Consider the following 24,433-nt stretch of genomic DNA (forward strand, 5'->3'; position numbering starts at 1 on the left):
AGACAAATGCAAGGGTTAATGCATGGAAACACAAGAGCCTAAACTGTTCTATAGTCAATACAATGAGGAACCGGCTCCATTAGCGTCAAAGCTCTGTATGTACAGAAGACGTGTACGACCGCCCTGCGTCACTCACCATCCATGCCAGATAAAGGGGTGGTTATGGTGGAGCAGTAGAATATAAAGCACAGAAAAAAAACATTAAATTTGCATCAAATGTTCACTGTGTGAACAAGACTAAGGACAATACAGAAGGGGAGGGCTGGAGCGGATGGCAGGTTTCATTTTGTAAACTGCACTGGACTACAGAACGGGCATGTTGGCATGCACTGTAAGTAACGGCGGTGCCATGTAACCCAGCTACCTGGGCTTGTCGTCGGAATCGATGTTGAGGGTCATGGTTTTCTTCCAGGTCTCCGGAAGCAATTTTTCGGCGCATTTCCTCTTCTGTCAGCGATGATTCATTCTGCTGGATGTACAGGTTTGTTATCTATATCAATCCGAAGTCCATGAACTGTCGACCACGACCAGTACAGGATCCAACCCATTCAAGCACTCGGCATGCTCAGCAGGGGCGACGATCAGGAAAGGATCGGGTATGCTGACATGGGATAATTAGAGGATCAGGGGTACTGGAGAAGGAACACTGAAGGGTGGGTATGCTGGGGCAGGAATGTTAGAGGATGCAATATGCTGGGGCAGGATTATTACAGGATCCAGTATGCTGGGGCAGGATTATTAGAGGATGTGATATGCTGGGGCAGGATTATTAGAGGATGCAATATGCTGGGGCAGGATTATTACAGGATCCAGTATGCTGAGGCAGGATTATTAGAGGATCCAGTATTTTGGGGCAAGATTATTACAGGATCCAGTATTTTGGGGCAGGATTATTAGAGGAGCCGGTATGCTGGGGCAGGCGCATTCGAGAACTGGTATGCTGGAGCAGGATTATTAGAGGATCAGGTATGCTGGGACAGGATTATTAGAGGATCAGGTATGCTGGGGCAGGATAATTGGAGGACAGGTATGCTGGGACAGGATTATTAGAGGATGAGGTATGCTGGGACAGGATTATTAGAGGATGAGGTATGCTGGGGCAGGATTATTAGAGGATGAGGTATGCTGGGGCAGGATAATTGGAGCATCTGGTATGCTGGGGCAGGAGCACTGGAGGATGGGTATGCTGGGGGTGGAATTATTAGAGGATCAGGTATGCTGGGGTGGGATCAGAAAGGATCAAATATGCTCGGCTGATGGACCACACGGAAATAGGATATGGCATGCTGGACTGATAAAACAGCGTCAAAGAAGCCATAATCACTTGGAAGTTAAAGGGGTTGTCCAGGATTAGAAAAACACAGCTGCTTATTACAAGAACAGCACCACGCCTGTCTATGGGTTGCGTCTGGTCTTGTAGCTCAGTTCCATGGAAGTGAATTGGACTGAGCTGTAATACCACACCCAACCCGTGAACAGGTGGGGTGCTATTTTTCGAAGAAAGCAGCCATTTTGTTTCTAATCCTGGAGAAACTTTTAAGCTTTGAGGGCCATCAGAGAAAAACCACAGCACAGCAACAAAATAGCCAAAGGCAAAAAGGCCACTCCACCTCTTATTAACAGCAATGGTCCCAATGCAATTCACATTCTATACAAGGAGAGACATTGAAGGAAACGTGTGGCTGGAGAATATATACATGTATAATACCCACACAATGTTCTCCATGCTAGGGATTTCCACTGTGTTACAACCACGAGCCAATAAAGCAGCACACGTTCATGCAGCAGCATGCACTGTCTAATACCTTGTGGGCCCGTCGCATGCGAGCAAAGAGCATCTCCTGCTGAGCATACAAAAGAAACAGAGATAAGATCAGCCTCCGACAGAATCATCCAGAACGAGATGCCATACAGGATAAGTAGGCGACGGCTGGGGGGGAGGGGGGTGTTCATCAAGATATAGGCCTAGCCATGTCCAGAATGCAATATCATTGAACCTCTGTAACTGGGCATCCCCCCTCATTGGCAGGGTGTCGTCAGGTCCACACAGTCTGCTATTGGGCAGACTAGATGGGCCAAATGGTTCTTATCTGCCGACACATTCTATGTTTCTATGTTTCTCACATCAGTGCCCACGTTATAGGTTACAAATTGTTTGCAACTGATCAGAAACCGATTACGAAACGATTCTGGAGTCGTTTCCAGAGCTTAGACGCATAAGGATCAATGTTTTATTAAGGTCACATACACGGCCAGGGAGGAAAGTAGTCCAGACCACCAGACCCTGACTGTAGACAGCAGGTCGCTGTAGTCATATTCCAAGGGTCACCTCCACTGAAAGGGGTTCTCCGCATTTTTTGCTAGAATGCTCCTTCAGAGATAAGCTGATTACAGATGATCCTGCTGGTTGAAAATAGGTTTCCTAAGCCCGACAAGCCCTTTAAAAGGGTTTGGACGACTTCAACAAATATTCCCAATAGATCTTGGTCTATTTTGGTGTGACATACTATAACTTACACCTGCCGCTTGATTGACCACTGCGTCCATAGGGAACAAGATGTCAGCAGTGACATGTTTAACCCATGTCCCCACTTTCTGTGCTGTCCCTGGACAGATCCTCTTCTGTGCATGTGCTGAACAGTAGATGAATATGTTCAGCACACGTGCAGAAGAGGATCTGACCAGGGACGGCACAGAAAGTGGTGGGGTGGATGAAGGAGATCTTCTGTCATATAGGCACAGAAATGGATTCGGGGGCCTTCTACTGCATAGTGGGGTTAAATTATGGTGTGAACTACAAATATATCTAGAACCTAAAAACACAATAGGACCTAGAGGGAAACATGTCTAGAAAGTGGCCAAGCCCTTTAAGATTTAAGGCATTTCTCTGTATTTTATGCTGAAAATAGAAATGGAATAGATATTCAGTGCACCGCATCTGCTTGCCTTGGGGCCAGGTCTTCTGCAGGAGGTTCACTTTCCTGCGCTCTAGATGGAAGTGCAGAGTCTAGAGGAAAAGCTCCAGAGCGCTGCTCCCTCCACGGTCAGAATCGTAGGTCATTACCTTATCCCCCTGGTAGCTCTCTGGAAGCTGCCAGTAAAAGGACTCCTGCCCCAGCTGGTCAAACTGTCGATAGGAGAGCTGCGGCCCATGAGTGGACATCTCCACAATGAATCCAGTGGTGATACGGACACTGCGTTGACGGTTGACTAGGGCAAAGTTCTGGAAGTTTCCAGGCAGGAACGGGCTAGTGACCTAGAATTGCGAGAAGAGAGATATAGATGGGGGTCACTAAGGGCTCAGTGATACAGTCCACAATCAATGTTATATAGGAGATCATACAACAACACCAATCATCCAGAGCAAGTGTCCAGATCATCCAAAGACTCACCAGTTCACGATGGTAGCTGGAGCTGGAACATTGCTGGGTGACTCCCATACAGAAGCATGGCAAACAGCCTTCTGGATTGTCTGCACTGAGGTAGAAGTGATTTGGGCGGCAGGTACTGCATGTAAGACCCTCCACATGGGGCTGAAGAAAGCAAGAGACAATCAGGTCCATGATTACCGATATACAATACATAAGACCTCAAATAAAGAACGGCACCTACTTTACATGGACACTGGCGCCGGGAGTCACAGGTGTTACTAGTGCTGCCCCTCAGATCACAATGACAGCCTGTACTAGGGCCAGGACCAGAAGTCGCTGAAAGAACAACATATATAACTATAGGACCCGTGACTACTATGTTCTCAAGCAGAGCAGCAGTGACAGAACATACATGTGCAGGGCTGTCCTCGGACTGGGTCTCCTCTGTAACCAGGTGCACATCTGAAACAACACAGCATTTCATTGCCATCATATGGAGGCAGAAGTCAGAAACACACAAGCATGTAATAAGATCCCCATAAGAGGAGGCCAAAGAAAAAGCATCACCTCTCACACTGACGCCCAATGTATCCAACAGGACAGGAGTCACACGTGGCCTGACCGTCCGTGTCCAGGAAGCATGTGCCAAAATATCTAAAAGGGAAAGCAAAGCTCATGTAAGAGGCAGGTGGGCACAAACCTCATCCACTACAGACTAAAGTGCAACCATTAACATACTGGCTGGATGTGCCTCGGCATGGGCAAGGCTGGCAGTCTCCTGGACTTCCACGTCTCGGGTCTCCATAGAAGCCAGGCTTACAACGCTCACATTTGGCTCCCTCTGTATTGTGTTGGCAGTTCTGCAAAGAATCAATTTAGAGTTGAGCTTTGTGTTGCTCAATGGAGACAACCAGGGCCAGCATCTAACAAGCACTCACCAGGCATTCTCCCGTCTCTCCATCACACTCTGTGGAGTGGCCACCACATTGACAGCGCTCACAGGTACCCAGGTAAAGACCACTGGTGGAGCGGGTATAACCAATGTCACAGTCCTGCATGGGAATAACACAGATTATTATTATTATTTATTATTATTAAAGCGCCATTCATTCCATAGCGCTGTAAACATACATAATACAGACAATTGCACTAAGCATAAACAAGACGAGTTACAGACTGGTACTGAAGGAGAGAGGGCCCTGCCCCTGAGGGCTTACAATCTACATGGTATGGGAGAAGGACACAGTAGGTGCGGGTGAAGCTGGTCGTGGCGGTATAGAGGCAGCAGGGTCACTGGTTGTAGGCTTGTCTGAAGAGGTGGGTTTTCAGGTTTCTTTTGAAGGATTCCACTGTCGGTGAAAGTCTGATATGTTGGGGTAGCGAGTTCCAGAGTTTGGGGGATGCACGGGAGAAATCTTGGAGGCGATTGCGGGAAGAGGTGATAAGAGGAGAGAAGGAGGTCTTGTGAGGATCGGAGAGTGCGTGTGGGGATGTATCAGGAAAGTAGCTCAGAGATGTAGGGAGGGGACAGGTTGTGGACGGCCTTGTATGTATTTGTTAGTACTTTGAAGTGAATTTGCTGGCCAATGGGGAGCCAGTGAAGGGATTGGCAGAGGGGAGAGGCAGAGGAGTAACAGGGTGAGAGGTGGATTAGTCGGGCAGCAGAGTTGAGGATAGATTGGAGGGGTGCGAGAGTGCTAGATGGAAGGCCACAGAGGAGAGTGTTGCAGTAGTCTAGGCGGGAGATGATGAGGGCATGTACAAGCATTTTTGCAGATTCAAAGTTAAGGAAAGCGCAGATGCGGGAGATGTTTTTGAGTTGGAGGCGGCAGGTGGTGGAAAGGGCTTGGATGTGCGGTCGGAAGGAAAGGGCAGAATCCAAGGTCACTCCAAGGCAGCGGACTTGGTTGACCGGGGATAGTGTGCAACCATTGATCGTGATAGATAGGTCTGTTGGGGGGGTTGAGCAGGATGGGGGAAAGATTATGAATTCTGTTTTATCCATGTTAAGTTTTAGAAAGCGAAAGGCGAAGAAGGATCTGGAAGATAGACATTGTGGGATTCTGGATAATAAGGTGGTGATGTCTGGACCAGAGAGGTAGATTTGCGTCGTCAGCATAAAAGTGATACTGAAAGCCATGGGACTCTATGAGCTGTCCCAGGCCAAAAGTGTAGATAGAGAAGAGCAGGGGTCCTAGGACAGAGCCTTGCGGGACACCAACAGAGAGGGAATGAGACGAGGAGGTGGTGAGGGAGTGGGAGACACAAAATGTCCGTTCTGGGAGGTATGAAGTGATCCAGGAGAGGGCCAGGTCATTACTGATACATCAGCATCAGCATCATGCAGGTGTCATTACTGGAGGCCGAAAATATATGATGTATTAACTCCACGTACCTGGCAGGATGGTCCCGTGTAGCCGACTGGGCAAGCACACTGCTCCACCTCTACCGCTTGCTGCAGTCCTGTGGAGTGAGGCACCGCAATGTCCATGTGGATGTTAGAAATTCTGAAAGTAAAAGCACCACAAGTGTCAGAGAGCTGCATGTACCAACACTGGGTGTCTATGATCCTGGGTCAGTCGTCATTACCTGCTTTCAATCATCCTCTCAGCATAGGATGCCCGGATCATCAGAACATCAATATCCGCAAGGGCCATCAGCAGGTGTTCACGGGTGGCATCCTGACCATCGGTCCGCCGCCATAAACTCTGTCAAAGATAACTGCAGTGTCAACAGGGATCTTTAACAAGAGTTATTGCTGGTAAAGGCGATGCAAGCACTTACTAAGCATATGGGGGCAGTTACTTTCCTACTAGTCCTATAGATCTATGAGATTACTCCCTGTACTACAATGTTTTGAAAGATTACGAAGCATTCAGTGTGTGCACATGGTGGTACATCTCACCTCACGGAACGGAACGGTGATTGTAATCGGGAAGCCGGGAGCTGTCTGAATGTTTGCATAATGCTCCAGAAAGATTCCGTTGCCCTGCAAAACGACGTACGTCTGTGCGTCCAGAGTCTGGGCCCCCAAAGAGGCTTCATATGTGATGGTGTAACGCAGTTCTCCGCCGTAAGATGTCACCTGCAACAGATCATTTCCAAAAATTACAATTAAACATGGAAATTTAATGTCGTACCTTTCCTAGCGAGTCACCACAATGAATTATCTACAAGTGAAAACAACCTCCTGTGGTGCTTCGGCTCTGTAGTCAGGGGCTGGTGATAGCCCTACGAGACCTTTGCATTGGTGCATTAAAGTCTCATTTAGAGAACGGGCTCACACGTACCTTGTCTCCCTTGAATCGCTCTGGCAGCACCCAGAAATATACATCTTGGGGGACGTTGTTAAAAGCGCTAAATGTCAGCTCTGAAGGACCCGTGATGCTTATGCCCTCACTGAACGTTCGGGTACTGGCTGCATTGGAGATGGAAAACGGCATTCTCTCGTGACTGTCATAGGTGGAACGGACCTACAAGGATCGAGAAGTCAGGACAAGGCCACACAACAGGTCGCAGGTGAAGAACGGGGTCACCAGGAGCTCTACACCATGCATTAGGATCTCACAGACCTGATCTCGGTTCCAGTAAGAGCTTGAACACTCCCGGGTGACTCCCATGCAGAAACATTTCAAGCAGCCATTTGGGTTTTTCTCATTGAGGTAGAAAGTTCCACTTTTACATTCATTGCACAGCCTTCCTGAGACATGCGGCTGGAAGAAAGAAAGGTGACGAGTGCTGCTGATGAAGGGGAAAATATCCAAGACACAACAAGACATCAGTATTATAAAGAGACCTTGGTGTTCGGCCGCTTACCTTGCACACACAAGCATTAGGAGATGACACGGCGCTGCCCCTCTCATCACAGATCCCCGTGTTGTCAGCTAGAACATACAAGAAAGTTCTGTGCTTGAAAGAGAAATACAAAATCCCCCAATCTACACACAGATGACATCATATATGATCAAAATTAATTTCCTCCAGATGATTTCTCTACAGGGAAAGAAATGAGGGAGAATGCTGGACTCCCATCATCCCCAGGCACAGCAACGTCCTGTGCTCAGAAGAATAGCATATTCATCATACTTCAATTCAAGCCCAGAGAATGATGACCATGTACTAACCAGTCTTCCCACACTGTCCTCCAGGCTTCATAGGATCTCCTTCATATCCCAACGCACATCTAGGAGGAGACATAGGCTACAATCAATGGGATGCCAGTATGCAATAGCAGATGAGATATTACTTGTGATCCACCCATGCTACACGCCACTACTGGCATATGGGTCTATATAAACCCCTGGACCGTACTACTAATCACTGAACACCAGATTAGACAGGCATTAAAGCTGACCATCCAGAGTAATATCCCTTGACTCCTCCAATAATTGTTGGGAGGGAGAGAAGAATACTCTGATGAAACAGGTACACCTCCAGCATATCTGATCATGGCTTACCCAGATGAGAGACATGGGGGGAAAGCCAGGCTGAGGTCACAGATAGGGGGATTACTAGAAAGATCTGTCAGCACAAACCTCACGTCTATTCCCATTTTCAGCCCTTGCCCCACAAGTCCAAATGTCCCTGGATAATGTTACCTTTCGCACCGCCGTCCGGAATAACCCTCCAGACAGTTATCACAGGTGGGCTGTCCATCAGTGTCCAAAAAGCAGGTGTCCGAATACCTGAAGAGACAACTCGTGTTAACCTGCCGCACGGCTCCATGCACTGGCTGCACCACTACCACTCCATATAATGAGCCACTGACCTGCGACGGGGGTCCATAAGTGGGCAGGGACATGGCCGACAGGCATCTGCAGTACCTCTGGTGGGGTCTCCGAAAAAGCCTGACTTACATTTATTGCACTGTGGACCCTCAGTGTTGTGTTGGCAATTCTTAAAGACAAGAAGGGATGGGATAAAGCATCAACTACTATGAAGAAGCACTTCTCTAAGTCTACAAGGTATCAGAAGGAGTGACAGGGGAATCCAGTAGAAAAACAGTAAAAAGCTCCATTCACTCGTCCGTAAATGGGTCCGCATCCGTTCAGCAATTTTGCGGAACGGGTGAGGACCCATTCATTCTTTATGGGGACGGAATGGATGCGGACAGCACACAGTGTGCTGTCCGCATCCGCATTTGCGGAGCGCGGCCCAGATCTTACGGTCCGCAGGTCCGCAAAAGATAGAACATGTCCTATTCTTGTCCGCAGCTGCGGACAAGAATAGACATTTCTATAGGGGGTGCCGGCCGGGTGTGTTGCGGATCCGCAATTTGCGGTTCCGCAACACACCACGGACGTGTGAATGGACCCAAAACCTACCCTATAATACCAGACCCTGCATCCAGCAGGCTATAGAACAGGGTCATCGATAAAATCACACGTTATCTGCCCACTTACTATGCAGTAGCCGCTCTCAGAGTCACAGGAGCTGGCATGGCCGTTACAATTACATCCAGAGCAAGTACCCAGGAAAGGTCCACCGGGGATGCGTTCAAACTGTGGGGAGCAAGTCTCACAGGAGAGGCCGGAATAGCCAGTGGGGCATCTGAAATGAACAAATGAGCAACCAAGAATCAACCACCGGTTAAGGTTATATACTAGTCAACGACAGAGTGATGGTCTCTCTGCAGATCGCATTGCAGGTCCCACAATACTTGCTTCACCCACAGAGCTCCGAACACTGACCTGCACTCCTCAACGCCCATGGCCACCCCCAGCTGCGTGTACTCCACAGAGGTTGTGTCCATGACAATGTCTGCCAGCCCCACGCTGGCCATTTTGTTGTCATAAACTGTCTGAATCATTATGGCTTCCAGATTCTGAAGAGTCATCAAGAGGTCCTCACGGGTGACTGCTGCTCCAGACTCATGCTGCCAGTGTTCCTGCAGACGGGAGAAGACAAGCAATGTATTGAAAGTCACTGTAAAACTTCTAGGCTCCACATTACCTGAAGTGGTAATAGGACACCCTAGATTATAAAAAAACAAAAGCTTCTTTCATTCAGAAATGGCGCCACGCCTGTCCACTGGTAGTGTGTGGTTTTGCAGCTAAGCTCCATTCATGCCAATGAAGCAGAGCTGCAATACATGCTCCGTGGACAGGTGTGGCACTGTTTATGGAAGAAAGCAGCCATGTTTTAGTAATCTTGGACAACCCCATTCATCTCCTGCAGATGTGTCCCAGGCTTCAGCCAGACTGATTACTACTGCAACTCAAGTAAGAAAAGAAGCTAGCTACTTCCATTCTCACTTCAGTCACCATTGTCACTTGACTTCTAACTTTTTTAATCCAGTAACTTCACAGACTAGAACTGTGGGTTAAGGTGGTGCTCTTCCTGACATATCCATAATGGACAAGAAGGAGGACTAGGTGACAGAAAAAGCCAATATGGCTGGCAACAGTTACTATCAGACAGCTACTTGCCTGTCCAAGACACTGAAGGCAGGAAGAGTCTGGATCACAAAGAGGTGGGAGGCTGCACCCAGTGACAGTACAGGAGGTGTCCGGAGTGTGGTCAGGTGTATATTTGTGTCTTGAAACTCACCTCTGTGAATTGGACTTCCCGCTGGTTCACAGTGGTTGGCTGGGTAGATGACTGGACTCGATAGATAAGTTTCTGCCCATTTCCGATTATAACTACATCAGGCTTCCTCACAGGCTCTGACAGGCCACGTGTCAGGCCATAACGAACTTTATAACGGAGGGAGCCTCCATACGAGTCCACCTGGAATGAGATGTAAGATCATAAGACACCAGACCAAAGTCACTAACAGCGTGCAAGAAGACAACAGCCCAAAGTCACCAACAGCGTGCAAGAAGACAACAGCCCAAAGTCACTAACAGCGTGCAAGAAGACAACAGCCCAAAGTCACTAACAGCATGCAAGAAGACAACAGCCCAATGTCACTAACAGCGTGCAAGAAGACAACAGCCCAAAGTCACTAACAGCGTGCAAGAAGACAACAGCCCAAAGTCACTAACAGCGTGCAAGAAGACAACAGCCCAAAGTCACTAACAGCGTGTAAGAAGACAACAGCCCAAAGTCACTAACAGCGTGCAAGAAGACAACAGCCCAAAGTCACTAACAGCGTGCAAGAAGACAACAGCCCAAAGTCACTAACAGCGTGCAAGAAGACAACAGCCCAAAGTCACTAACAGCGTGCAAGAAGACAACAGCCCAAAGTCACCAACAGCGTGCAAGAAGACAACAGCCCAAAGCCACCGACAGCGTGCAAGAAGCCCAGTGTTTACCTTATTCCCCAAAAACTGTGATGGCAGCGTCCAGAAGGATTCCTGACTCAGAAACCTCCGAGACAGGTCGACCAGTTGGAACTCTTCTACACTAGTGTCAATCTGGAGTTGATTTGAGGATAACGGAGGAAATCCCTGGTGAGAGGATACGTTCACTCCTAAAATGATAAATAGGTGGCATCAAATTCTAAACTAAAGGTGCATCAGGCATATGGACGACTGACATTTCACTAGAATCAGCTCAATGCAAAAAATTTCCAGGGTGGAAAACATTGGGACCCACCTTTAAAGTCATCTATAACATCAAATCGCAGTCTGATCTGGTTTCTGTAACGACCGGTTTGATGGCAAACCTTGGCAACACCAAAGCAAAAGCAGGGAATGCACCGGGAGTTGCCGTGCACGTGAAAGAATCCTTCAGAGCATGGACCTGTGAAAAAACAGCCCAAATACTAATGGTTTCATCCTGAGCAGAGCTGTTATTTCTGATGGTGGTGACATCTTTCATCCAGCTCCGACTTCTTGTACCATTCTCATACATTACCTTCAGACTTTAAGGAGAGGACACCATCAGGAATTCCAAACACCATTCCCTTAGCATTAATGGCTTCACACGTGTAAGCGCCTTGATCCGCTTCCTTTACATCTCGAATGATGAGTGTGCCATGTCCGTTCTCGCTGGTCATCGACACTCTGAGGAAACCATTCACAGATTATCATCCCCCTCACTATGTATTGGTAACTGGTAATATACTAACAGGGGTCATACCTGCTGCTAGTGGGGATGTGGCCCCAGTTCAATCTCCAGGTTATAATGGGCGTCGGGATTCCAATTGCCACACAAGTAAAGCGTATTGTCTCTCCCCGGGAAGCCATGATGCTCTCCTCAGGAGGTGTAATCACTTGAGGAGGACCTGAGAACAAGGAGATCATGTTAATCTCAAGTAATTTCAATGAAGAACCCTGATCACTAATGACCAGAGAATACAGACATGAAAATATAAAGAAATGATGATTACAAATAGTCACAGAACAGAAGTTTAACCCTGGAAGCTTCCAGGCTGTACATACATAACATTGAAAGTCCGCAGGGCATACTCCTAAGAGACCAGGAGGCTACTGGATAATAAGGAACTTTTTAGGAGATGCAAAACAATCTAAAAAGGGATGAAGAACAAGACTGTAACTTACTGCAGCCAATCTCATCTGAGCGGTCGGGGCAGTCGGCTTCCTCGTCACACTGGTAACTGGCCGGGATACAGGTCCGGGACTGTATACAGACAAACTGATCTGGGGCGCACATGTCACTTGGGCCTTTGGTGGCTGCACAAGATGTATAGGACAGTACATATCATCAGTACACATACATAGTCGGTACATTCCCGATGTCCAGTACGCTCACACAACTCCATAGGTGTACTCACGGCAGTTTATTTCATCAGAACCATCTCCACAGTCGTTATCGCCATCACACCGCCACAGTTTCAAGGCGCAGCGACCATTCCTGCACTTGAATTCATTGGGTTCACAGGGAGAGGGAGTTCCTGGGTAGAAGATGGTTAAGAAAAGTTAAGATGCTTCTCCTTCCTTATGGAATGGTTTCCATACAGTCAGATGACACTGTGTAGTATTAGGGTGCAGCCTCATACTGCACCCTCTGATCAGGAATGGCCTCCATACAATCAGATTGCACTGTGTGTAGTATTATCCCTCATGCTGCACCCCCTGATCAGGAATGGTCTCCATACAGTCAGATGACACTGTGTATAGTATTATAGTGTAGTATTATCCCTCATGCTGCACTCCCTGATCAAGAATGGTCTCCATACAGTCAGATGACACTGTGTATAGTATTAGGGTGTAGTATTATCCCTCATGCTGCACCCCCTGATCAAGAATGGTCTCCATATAGTTAGATGACACTGTGTATAGTATTAGGGTGTAGTATTATCCCTCATGCTGCACCCCTTGATCAGGAATGGTCTCCATACAGTCAGATGACACTGTGTATAGTATTAGGGTGTAGTATTATCCCTCATACTGCACCCTGTGATCAGGAATGGTCTCCATACAGTCAGATGACACTGTGTATAGTATTATAGTGTAGTATTATCCCTCATGCTGCACCCCCTGATCAAGAATGGTCTCCATATAGTTAGATGACACTGTGTATAGTATTATAGTGTAGTATTATCCCTCATGCTGCACTCCCTGATCAAGAATGGTCTCCATACAGGGAGTGCAGAATTTTTAGGCAAGTTGTATTTTTGAGGATTAATTTTATTATTGAACAACAACCATGTTCTCAATGAACCCAAAAAACTCATTAATATCAAAGCTGAATATTTTTGGAAGTAGTTTTTAGTTTGTTTTTAGTTTTAGCTATTTTAGGGGGATATCTGTGTGTGCAGGTGACTATTACTGTGCATAATTATTAGGCAACTTAACAAAAAACAAATATATACCCATTTCAATTATTTATTTTTACCAGTGAAACCAATATAACATCTCAACATTCACAAATATACATTTCTGACATTCAAAAACAAAACAAAAACAAATCAGTGACCAATATAGCCACCTTTCTTTGCAAGGACACTCAAAAGCCTGCCATCCATGGATTCTGTCAGTGTTTTGATCTGTTCACCATCAACATTGCGTGCAGCAGCAACCACAGCCTCCCAGACACTGTTCAGAGAGGTGTACTGTTTTCCCTCCTTGTAAATCTCACATTTGATGATGGACCACAGGTTCTCAATGGGGTTCAGATCAGGTGAACAAGGAGGCCATGTCATTAGATTTTCTTCTTTTATACCCTTTCTTGCCAGCCACGCTGTGGAGTACTTGGACCTCTTGTGATGGAGCATTGTCCTGCATGAAAATCATGTTTTTCTTGAAGGATGCAGACTTTTTCCTGTACCACTGCTTGAAGAAGGTGTCTTCCAGAAACTGGCAGTAGGACTGGGAGTTGAGCTTGACTCCATCCTCAACCCGAAAAGGCCCCACAAGCTCATCTTTGATGATACCAGCCCAAACCAGTACTCCACCTCCACCTTGCTGGCGTCTGAGTCGGACTGGAGCTCTCTGCCCTTTACCAATCCAGCCACGGGCCCATCCATCTGGCCCATCAAGACTCACTCTCATTTCATCAGTCCATAAAACCTTAGAAAAATCAGTCTTGAGATATTTCTTGGCCCAGTCTTGACGTTTCAGCTTGTGTGTCTTGTTCAGTGGTGGTCGTCTTTCAGCCTTTCTTACCTTGGCCATGTCTCTGAGTATTGCACACCTTGTGCTTTTGGGCACTCCAGTGATGTTGCAGCTCTGAAATATGGCCAAACTGGTGGCAAGTGGCATCTTGGCAGCTGCACGCTTGACTTTTCTCAGTTCATGGGCAGTTATTTAGCGCCTTGGTTTTTCCACACGCTTCTTGCGACCCTGTTGACTATTTTGAATGAAACGCTTGATTGTTCGATGATCACGCTTCAGAAGCTTTGCAATTTTAAGAGTGCTGCATCCCTCTGCAAGATATCTCACTATTTTTGACTTTTCTGAGCCTGTCAAGTCCTTCTTTTGACCCATTTTGCCAAAGGAAAGGAAGTTGCCTAATAATTATGCACACCTGATATAGGGTGTTGATGTCATTAGACCACACCCCTTCTCATTACAGAGATGCACATCACCTAATATGCTTAATTGGTAGTAGGCTTTCGAGCCTATACAGCTTGGAGTAAGACAACATGCATAAAGAGGATGATGTGGTCAAAATACTCATTTGCCTAATAATTCTGCACTCCCTGTATAGTTAGATGACACTGTGTATAGTATTAGGGTGTAGTATTATCCCTCATGCTGCACCCCTTGATCAGGAATGGTCTCTATACAGTCAGATGACACTGTGTATAGTATTAGGGTGTAGTATTATCCCTCATGCTGCACCCCCTGATCAAGAATGGTCTCCATACAGTCAGATGACACTGTGTATAGTATTAGGGTGTAGTATTATCCCTCATGCTGCACCCCCTGATCAAGAATGGTCTCCATACAGCCAGATGACACGGTGTGTAGTATTAGGGTGTAGTATTATCCCTCCTGCTGCACCCCTTGATCAGGAATGGTCTCCATACAGTCAGATGACACTGTGTGCAGTATTAGGGTGTAGTATTATCCCTCCTGCTGCACCCCTTGATCAGGAATGGTCTCCATACAGTCAGATGACACTGTGTGCAGTATTAGGGTGTAGTATTATCCCTCCTGCTGCACCCCTTGATCAGGAATGGCCTCCATACAGTCAGATGACACTGTGTGCAGTATTAGGGTGTAGTATTATCCCTCCTGCTGCACCCCTTGATCAGGAATGGTCTCCATACAGTCAGATGACACTGTGTGCAGTATTAGGGTGTAGTATTATCCCTCCTGCTGCACCCCTTGATCAGGAATGGCCTCCATACAGTCAGATGACACTGTGTATAGTATTAGGGTGTAGTGTTATCCCTCATACCGCACCCCCTGATCAGGAATGGTCTCCATACAGTCAGATGACACTGTGTATAGTATTAGGGTGTAGTATTATCCCTCATACCGCACCCCCTGATCAGGAATGGTCTCCATACGGTCAGATGACACTGTGTGCAGTATTAGGGTGTAGTCTTATCCCTCATGCTGCACCCCTTGATCAGGAATGGTCTCCATACAGTCAGATGACACTGTGTATAGTATTAGGGTGTAGTATTATCCCTCATACCGCACCCCCTGATCAGGAATGGTCTCCATACAGTCAGATGACACTGTGTATAGTATTAGGGTGTAGTATTATCCCTCATACCGCACCCCCTGATCAGGAATGGTCTCCATACGGTCAGATGACACTGTGTGCAGTATTAGGGTGTAGTCTTATCCCTCATGCTGCACCCCTTGATCAGGAATGGTCTCCATACAGTCAGATGACACTGTGTGCAGTATTAGGGTGTAGTATTATCCCTCATGCTGCACCCCTTGATCAGGAATGGCCTCCATACAGTCAGATGACACTGTGTATAGTATTAGGGTGTAGTGTTATCCCTCATGCTGCACCCCTTGATCAGGAATGGCCTCCATACAGTCAGATGACACTGTGTGCAGTATTAGGGTGTAGTCTTATCCCTCATGCTGCACCCCTTGATCAGGAATGGTCTCCATACAGTCAGATGACACTGTGTATAGTATTAGGGTGTAGTATTATCCCTCATACCGCACCCCCTGATCAGGAATGGTCTCCATACGGTCAGATGACACTGTGTGCAGTATTAGGGTGTAGTATTATCCCTCCTGCTGCACCCCTTGATCAGGAATGGTCTCCATACAGTCAGATGACACTGTGTATAGTATTAGGGTGTAGTGTTATCCATCATACCGCACCCCTTGATCAGGAATGGCCTCCATACAGTCAGATGACACTGTGTGTAGAATTAGGGTGTAGTATTATCCCTCATGCTGCACCCCTTGATGAGTCTGATGAAACTCATGAGACATAAAATCCACAAACTCACCGCAGTTGAGCTCATCGCTGCCGTCCCTACAGTCCCGTTCTCCATCACAAAGATAGTCCCTGGGGATACACTGTCCATTCGGGCATCGAGCCTCTTCTCTCTTACAAGGGCGGACGGCATCTAATGGTGGCTTGGGAGTAAGGCGCGTCAATGGTGTGGTCACAACAAGAGGGGGTCTTGTATAAATGGGGGGAGGAGGGGTGGTAATAGGTCTTCTAGTAATCACAGGTCTTGTGGTGAAAGGAGGACTGGTGACGATTTGTTGTGGGACATCTGTGCAAGAAAATGTCAAATATCAGACATTGGATATAAAGCGAGAGGGAGACAGGGTTTTGTAAGGAGTCCATGAACCCACAGTGTGTAAACATGGGGGCAAAACACCAAAACTGTACAAGGTGAGATGAGAACATAAAGAATTCAAGGCGTTTCCTCACCTCAGAAACAGTATATAATTACTGGGATGTATCTGACCTCTGAGAGCCCCACCGATTACTAGAACTCCTTGGGTCCCAACCGAAAGCTGATCTCACTCTACAGTATGTGACCCTTTATTTTCCAGTATTACTGATGTGCACAGCCACATAGATCACTGGTAAAGCACCAGTAGTCTGGCACTAATAACAATTCAAGATGGAATTCTCCTTGAAGTTCGGTTGCCTCTAAATTCTCTTACCGCACAACCCCTCATCAGATGAATCCAGGCAATCCGGGCGGCCATCACAATAATATTCTCTGGGAATACACTCTCCACTGCTGCAGGCAAACTCCGTATCTCCACATGTCTCGGGTTCAGCTGAAAGAATACGTTTCATGAATGACTTCCAGATCCCACACACACCACTCCCCTAACACCCAGTACTAGACCTAGGACCATGGCTTTATTTATCTGCCCCAAGTGGTCACGCTCATCCACCAGCTTTACTCACGACATCTCTCTTCATCGGACATGTCCCGACAGTCGTGACGCCGATCACACCGAAATTCCAAGGGGACGCATTCGCCATTATTGCAGGTGAACTCGTCAGCAGAACAGGAACGTATTAAAGGTGGAACTACGGAGACATGAACAAAACTCAAGGATGCATGAGCCGTCAAAGAACACAGGGGGTAGCCCTCAACATCTCTGTGGGAGGAAATAACCACTGAGGCCTTGTCAGTTCCGTACAGACTGGATATGAAAACAGCCGGCAAGTATATAACCCATTTATGTTACCAAGCGATATTATTCAGTGATGATGAATGACACATGCTCATATCTGTTATCTCCATTTTTACAATCCTAAGGAATCCTTTTAAATCACGGACAGAAGGAGAGGATTTCACTAAAAACAAGAATGTTCCCATTCAATGACGACAAGCAGAGATCTTGAACATGGGGAGGAATCAACACACAAAATCTGGGACCAGCCCCATAAAGTGTACCTCTACTTCTGATATCACACTGGACATGACAGCGGGCATGGAGAGACAATCTCGTTTGCAGGGCAGTAAAGTCGACGTGGCAGTAGTACGACACCCAGATAAAATCGTACACGGGTCCAATTTTGATTAATTGGACCCATATATCCAATACTCCAAGGCCATCATTTGCCAAGGCAACTGTGCCGACCAGAGTGCAAAAGCATCTCTTCACATCCAACGTCAGATCCGTGGAAGATCATAAGTGGAAGCACACTTTAAATTATGTGGTTAAGGTCCACACTAGGAGAAGGTTATATCACACATTAGCTCAAGCACTCAAGAATCTTAAGAAGGGAGAGTGTCATGGAAGGAGGAAGATGCAGGGAAGGCTACAGGCAGGTCTCTGGTCATATCAGCGCTGTGCACCCAGTCACAGCACAATGCAAGCATCTTACCTGGTGTCTCCATCCCAATGGGAGATGGAGGGGTTTGTGCTAGAAAGAAAGAATAGTTCAGGCTTTGTAGACGGATAGCAAGAAGAGAGACGAATGTTATAAAAGTAAGAGAAGGTAACAACAAGGCCACCACCGGCCTTCAATACAAAGATCTATAAGTGAATCAGACTGCAGCCATGGATCATTCACTCCACTGATACACTGAAGCACCCGCACACAGCTGACAGCGTAGACAGCATCTCCAACATGATGTGACTATGAATAAAAATATATAAACCCTACTAAATTTGCCCCACAGATAAAGGATACTTACCAGCACCGAGACGCCGGAACTGGAAGCCCTCGACAGAGGTGACATAATTGGCAATAGAGCCACTGGCTATAACGGAGTACAAGATCTGGCGGATCTGAGCGTCGTTAGTGTTACCTTCCGATCCTACATCCAATTCCACAAACACAAAGTTATCAATGACCCTGCAGAGACAGGAGAGAAAGAACCATGAGGAGAAGATACATGATCATACAGGAGATGTGAGGAGTATACACAATATAATACAGGAGATGTGAGGAGTATACACGGTATAATACAGGAGATGTGAGGAGTCTACAGGATATAATATAGGAGATGTGAGGAGTATACAGGATATAATACAGGAGATGTGAGGAGTATACACAATATAATACAGGAGATGTGAGGAGTATACACAATATAATACAGGAGATGTGAGGAGTATACACGATATAATACAGGAGATGTGAGGAGTATACACAATATAATACAGGAGATGTGAGGAGTCTACAGGATATAATACAGGAGATGTGAGGAGTATACAGGATATAATACAGGAGATGTGAGGAGTATACAGGATATAATACAGGAGATGTGAGGAGTATACACGGTATAATACAGGAGATGTGAGGAGTATACAGGAGATGTGAGGAGTATACACAATATAATACAGGAGATGTAAGGAGTATACACGATATAATACAGGAGATGTGAGGAGTCTACAGGATATAATACGGGAGATGTGAGGAGAAGATACATGATCATACAGGAGATGTGTGGAGTCTACACAATATAATACAGGAGATGTGAGGAGTATACACGGTATAATACAGGAGATGTGAGGAGTCTACAGGATATAATACAGGAGATGTGAGGAGTATACACGGTATAATACAGGAGATGAGAGGAGTATACACGATATAATACAGGAGATGTGAGGAGTATACACGATATAATACAGGAGATGTGAGGAGTATACACGGTATAATACAGGAGATGTGAGGAGTATACAGGAGATGTGAGGAGTATACACAATATAATACAGGAGATGTGAGGAGTATACACGATATAATACAGGAGATGTGAGGAGTATACACGATATAATACAGGAGATGTGAGGAGTATACACGGTATAATACAGGAGATGTGAGGAGTATACAGGAGATGTGAGGAGTATACACAATATAATACAGGAGATGTGAGGAGTATATACGATATAATACAGGAGATGTGAGGAGTATACAGGATATAATACAGGAGATGTGAGATGTATATAGAATATAATACAGAAGATGTGAGGAGTATATAAGATATAATACAGGAGATGTGTGGCGTCTACACAATATAATACAGGAGATGTGAGGAGTATACAGGATATAATACAGGAGATGTGTGGAGTATATACGATATAATATAGGAGATGTGAGGAGTATATACGATATAATACAGGAGATGTGAGGAGTATACAGGGTATAATACAGGAGATGTGAGGAGTATACACAATATAATACAGGAGATGTGAGGAGTATACACAATATAATACAGGGGATGTGAGGAGTATACAGGATATAATACAGGAGATGTGAGGAGTATACACAATATAATACAGGGGATGTGAGGAGTATACAGGATATAATACAGGAGATGTGAGGAGTATATAGGATATAATACAGGAGATGTGAGGAGTATACACGGTATAATACAGGAGATGTGAGGAGTATACACAATATAATACAGGAGATGTGAGGAGTATACAGGATATAATACAGGAGATGTGAGGAGTCTACACGATATAATACAGGAGATGTGAGGAGTATACAGGGTATAATACAGGAGATGTGAGGAGTATACACAATATAATACAGGAGATGTGAGGAGTATACACAATATAATACAGGGGATGTGAGGAGTATACAGGATATAATACAGGAGATGTGAGGAGTATACACGGTATAATACAGGAGATGTGAGGAGTATACACAATATAATACAGGAGATGTGAGGAGTATACACGGTATAATACAGGAGATGTGAGGAGTATACACAATATAATACAGGAGATGTGAGGAGTATACAGGATATAATACAGGAGATGTGAGGAGTATACACAATATAATACAGGAGATGTGAGGAGTATACAGGAGATGTGAGGAGTATACACAATATAATACAGGAGATGTGAGGAGTATATACGATATAATACAGGAGATGTGAGGAGTATACAGGATATAATACAGGAGATGTGAGATGTATATAGAATATAATACAAAAGATGTGAGGAGTATACACGGTATAATATAGGAGATGTGAGGAGTATATACGATATAATACAGGAGATGTGAGGAGTATAAAGGGTATAATACAGGAGATGTGAGGAGTATACACAATATAATACAGGAGATGTGAGGAGTATACACAATATAATACAGGGGATGTGAGGAGTATACAGGATATAATACAGGAGATGTGAGGAGTATACACGGTATAATACAAGGGATGTGAGGAGTATACACAATATAATACAGGGGATGTGAGGAGTATACAGGATATAATACAGGAGATGTGAGGAGTATACACGGTATAATACAGGAGATGAGAGGAGTATACACGGTATAATACAAGGGAAGTGAGGAGTATACACAATATAATACAGGAGATGTGAGATGTATATAGAATATAATACAGGAGATGTGAGGAGTATACAGGATATAATACAGGAGATGTGAGGAGTATACAGGATATAATACAGGAGATGTGAGGAGTATACACAATATAATACAGGAGATGTGAGGAGTATACACGGTATAATACAGGAGATGTGAGGAGTATACACAATATAATACAGGAGATGTGAGGAGTATACACGATATAATACAGGAGATGTGAGGAGTATACACAATATAATACAGGAGATGTGTGGAGTATATACGATATAATATAGGAGATGTGAGGAGTATATACGATATAATACAGGAGATGTGAGGAGTATACACAATATAATACAGGAGATGTGTGGAGTATATACGATATAATATAGGAGATGTGAGGAGTATATACGATATAATACAGGAGATGTGAGGAGTATACAGGGTATAATACAGGAGATGTGAGGAGTATACACAATATAATACAGGAGATGTGAGGAGTATACACAATATAATACAGGGGATGTGAGGAGTATACAGGATATAATACAGGAGATGTGAGGAGTATACACAATATAATACAGGAGATGTGAGGAGTGCACAAGGTATAATACAGGAGATGTGAGGAGTATACAGGATATAATACAGGAGATGTGAGGAGTATACAGGATATAATACAGGAGATGTGAGGAGTATACACGATATAATACAGGAGATGTGAGGAGTATACACAATATAATACAGGGGATGTGAGGAGTATACACAATATAATACAGGAGATGTGAGGAGTATACAGGATATAATACAGGAGATGTGAGATGTATATAGAATATAATACAGGAGATGTGAGGAGTATACACGGTATAATACAGGAGATGTGAGGAGTCTACACAATATAATACAGGAGATGTGAGGAGTATACACGGTATAATATAGGAGATGTGAGGAGTATACAGGATATAATACAGAAGAAGTGAGGAGCATACACGGTATAATACAGGGGATGTGAGGAGTATACACGGTTTAATACAGGAGATGTGAGGAGTATACACGGTATAATACAGGGGATGTGAGGAGTATACAGGATATAATACAGGAGATGTGAGATGTATATAGAATATAATACAGAAGATGTGAGGAGTATACAGGATATAATACAGGAGATGTGAGAAGTATACAGGATATAATACAGGAGATGTGAGATGTATATAGAATATAATACAGAAGATGTGAGGAGTATACAGGATATAATACAGGAGATGTGAGGAGTATACAGGATATAATACAGGAGATGTGAGGAGTATATAGGATATAATACAGGAGATGTGAGGAGTATACACGGTATAATACAGGAGATGTGAGGAGTATACAGGATATAATACAGGAGATGTGAGGAGTATACAGGATATAATACAGGAGATGTGAGGAGTATACACGATATAATACAGGGGATGTGAGGAGTATACACAATATAATACAGGAGATGTGAGGAGTATACAGGATATAATACAGGAGATGTGAGATGTATATACAATATAATACAGGAGATGTGAGGAGTATACACGGTATAATACAGGAGATGTGAGGAGTATACAGGATATAATACAGGGAATGTGAGGAGTATACAGGATATAATACAGGAGATGTGAGGAGTATGCAGGATATAATACAAGAGATGTGAGGAGTATACAGGATATAATACAGGAGATGTGAGGAGTATACACAATATAATACAGGGAATGTGAGGAGTATACAGGATATAATACAGGAGATGTGAGGAGTATACACGATATAATACAGGAGATGTGAGGAGTATACAGGATATAATACAGGAGATGTGAGGAGTATACACGGTATAATACAGGAGATGTGAGGAGTATACACAATATAATACAGGAGATGTGAGGAGTATACACGGTATAATACAGGGGATGTGAGGAGTATACACAATATAATACAGGGAATGTGAGGAGTATACACGGTATAATACAGGAGATGTGAGGAGTATACAGGATATAATACAGGAGATGTGAGGAGTATACAGGATATAATACAGGAGATGTGAGGAGTATACACAATATAATACAGGAGATGTGAGGAGTATACATGATATAATACAGGAGATGTGAGGAGTATACACAATATAATACAGGGGATGTGAGGAGTATACACAATATAATACAGGGGATGTGAGGAGTATACACGGTATAATACAGGAGATGTGAGGAGTATACATGATATAATACAGGAGATGTGAGGAGTATACAGGATATAATACAGGAGATGTGAGGAGTATACAGGATACAATACAGGAGATGTGAGGAGTATACACAATATAATACAGGGAATGTGAGGAGTATACAGGATATAATACAGGAGATGTGAGGAGTATACACGATATAATACAGGAGATGTGAGGAGTATACAGGATATAATACAGGAGATGTGAGGAGTATACACGGTATAATACAGGAGATGTGAGGAGTATACACAATATAATACAGGAGATGTGAGGAGTATACACGGTATAATACAAGGGATGTGAGGAGTATACACAATATAATACAGGGAATGTGAGGAGTATACACGGTATAATACAGGAGATGTGAGGAGTATACAGGATATAATACAGGAGATGTGAGGAGTATACAGGATATAATACAGGAGATGTGAGGAGAATACAGGATATAATACAGGAGATGCGAGGAGTATACACGGTATAATACAGGAGATGTGAGGAGTATACACAGTATAATACAGGAGATGTGAGGAGTATACAGGATATAATACAGGAGATGCGAGGAGTATACACGGTATAATACAGGAGATGTGAGGAGTATACAGGATATAATACAGGAGATGTGAGGAGTATACACGATATAATACAGGAGATGTGAGGAGTATACAGGATATAATACAGGAGATGTGAGGAGAATACAGGATATAATACAGGAGATGCGAGGAGTATACACGGTATAATACAGGAGATGTGAGGAGTATACACAGTATAATACAGGAGATGTGAGGAGTATACAGGATATAATACAGGAGATGTGAGGAGTATACAGGATATAATACAGGAGATGTGAGGAGTATACACGATATAATACAGGAGATGTGAGGAGTATACAGGATATAATACAGGAGATGTGAGGAGAATACAGGATATAATACAGGAGATGCGAGGAGTATACACGGTATAATACAGGAGATGTGAGGAGTATACAGGATATAATACAGGAGATGTGAGGAGTATACACGATATAATACAGGAGATGTGAGGAGTATACACAATATAATACAGGAGATGTGAGGAGTATACACGGTATAATACAGGAGATGTGAGGAGTATACACAATATAATACAGGAGATGTGAGGAGTATACATGATATAATACAGGAGATGTGAGGAGTATACAGGATACAATACAGGAGATGTGAGGAGTATACACAATATAATACAGGAGATGTGAGGAGTATACACAATATAA

The 24,433-nt window shown here is 44.6% G+C and overlaps 1 protein-coding gene across 7 annotated transcripts in view; it reads right to left on the reverse strand.

The window, feature by feature from the left end:
- HSPG2 (heparan sulfate proteoglycan 2) overlaps positions 1-24,433 on the reverse strand; it is a 126,354-nt gene that overhangs the window by 45,789 nt on the left and 56,132 nt on the right. For 5 of the 7 annotated variants that reach the window (XM_040423715.1, XM_040423706.1, XM_040423680.1 and 2 more), the window contains 30 exons: positions 18,322-18,482; positions 18,009-18,047; positions 17,079-17,204; positions 16,826-16,945; positions 16,153-16,425; positions 12,052-12,171; positions 11,819-11,950; positions 11,397-11,541; positions 11,172-11,320; positions 10,911-11,057; positions 10,628-10,785; positions 9,921-10,100; positions 9,062-9,258; positions 8,774-8,921; positions 8,140-8,267; positions 7,970-8,056; positions 7,496-7,554; positions 7,188-7,255; positions 6,944-7,084; positions 6,662-6,844; positions 6,277-6,456; positions 5,961-6,079; positions 5,767-5,878; positions 4,310-4,423; positions 4,110-4,231; positions 3,939-4,025; positions 3,784-3,833; positions 3,613-3,707; positions 3,393-3,533; positions 3,065-3,256 (listed from right to left, as the gene is read on the reverse strand). In XM_040423715.1, coding sequence (XP_040279649.1) covers positions 3,065-3,256; positions 3,393-3,533; positions 3,613-3,707; positions 3,784-3,833; positions 3,939-4,025; positions 4,110-4,231; positions 4,310-4,423; positions 5,767-5,878; positions 5,961-6,079; positions 6,277-6,456; positions 6,662-6,844; positions 6,944-7,084; positions 7,188-7,255; positions 7,496-7,554; positions 7,970-8,056; positions 8,140-8,267; positions 8,774-8,921; positions 9,062-9,258; positions 9,921-10,100; positions 10,628-10,785; positions 10,911-11,057; positions 11,172-11,320; positions 11,397-11,541; positions 11,819-11,950; positions 12,052-12,171; positions 16,153-16,425; positions 16,826-16,945; positions 17,079-17,204; positions 18,009-18,047; positions 18,322-18,482 — 3,973 coding nt within the window. The remainder of the gene's footprint in view (positions 1-3,064; positions 3,257-3,392; positions 3,534-3,612; positions 3,708-3,783; positions 3,834-3,938; positions 4,026-4,109; positions 4,232-4,309; positions 4,424-5,766; positions 5,879-5,960; positions 6,080-6,276; positions 6,457-6,661; positions 6,845-6,943; positions 7,085-7,187; positions 7,256-7,495; positions 7,555-7,969; positions 8,057-8,139; positions 8,268-8,773; positions 8,922-9,061; positions 9,259-9,920; positions 10,101-10,627; positions 10,786-10,910; positions 11,058-11,171; positions 11,321-11,396; positions 11,542-11,818; positions 11,951-12,051; positions 12,172-16,152; positions 16,426-16,825; positions 16,946-17,078; positions 17,205-18,008; positions 18,048-18,321; positions 18,483-24,433) is intronic. The other 2 variants (XM_040423725.1, XM_040423690.1) reach the window with 1 other exon arrangement.

The sequence above is a fragment of the Bufo bufo genome, chromosome 1 (assembly GCF_905171765.1).
Source record: "Bufo bufo chromosome 1, aBufBuf1.1, whole genome shotgun sequence".
In the NCBI taxonomy this organism is placed as follows: Eukaryota; Metazoa; Chordata; class Amphibia; order Anura; family Bufonidae; genus Bufo; species Bufo bufo.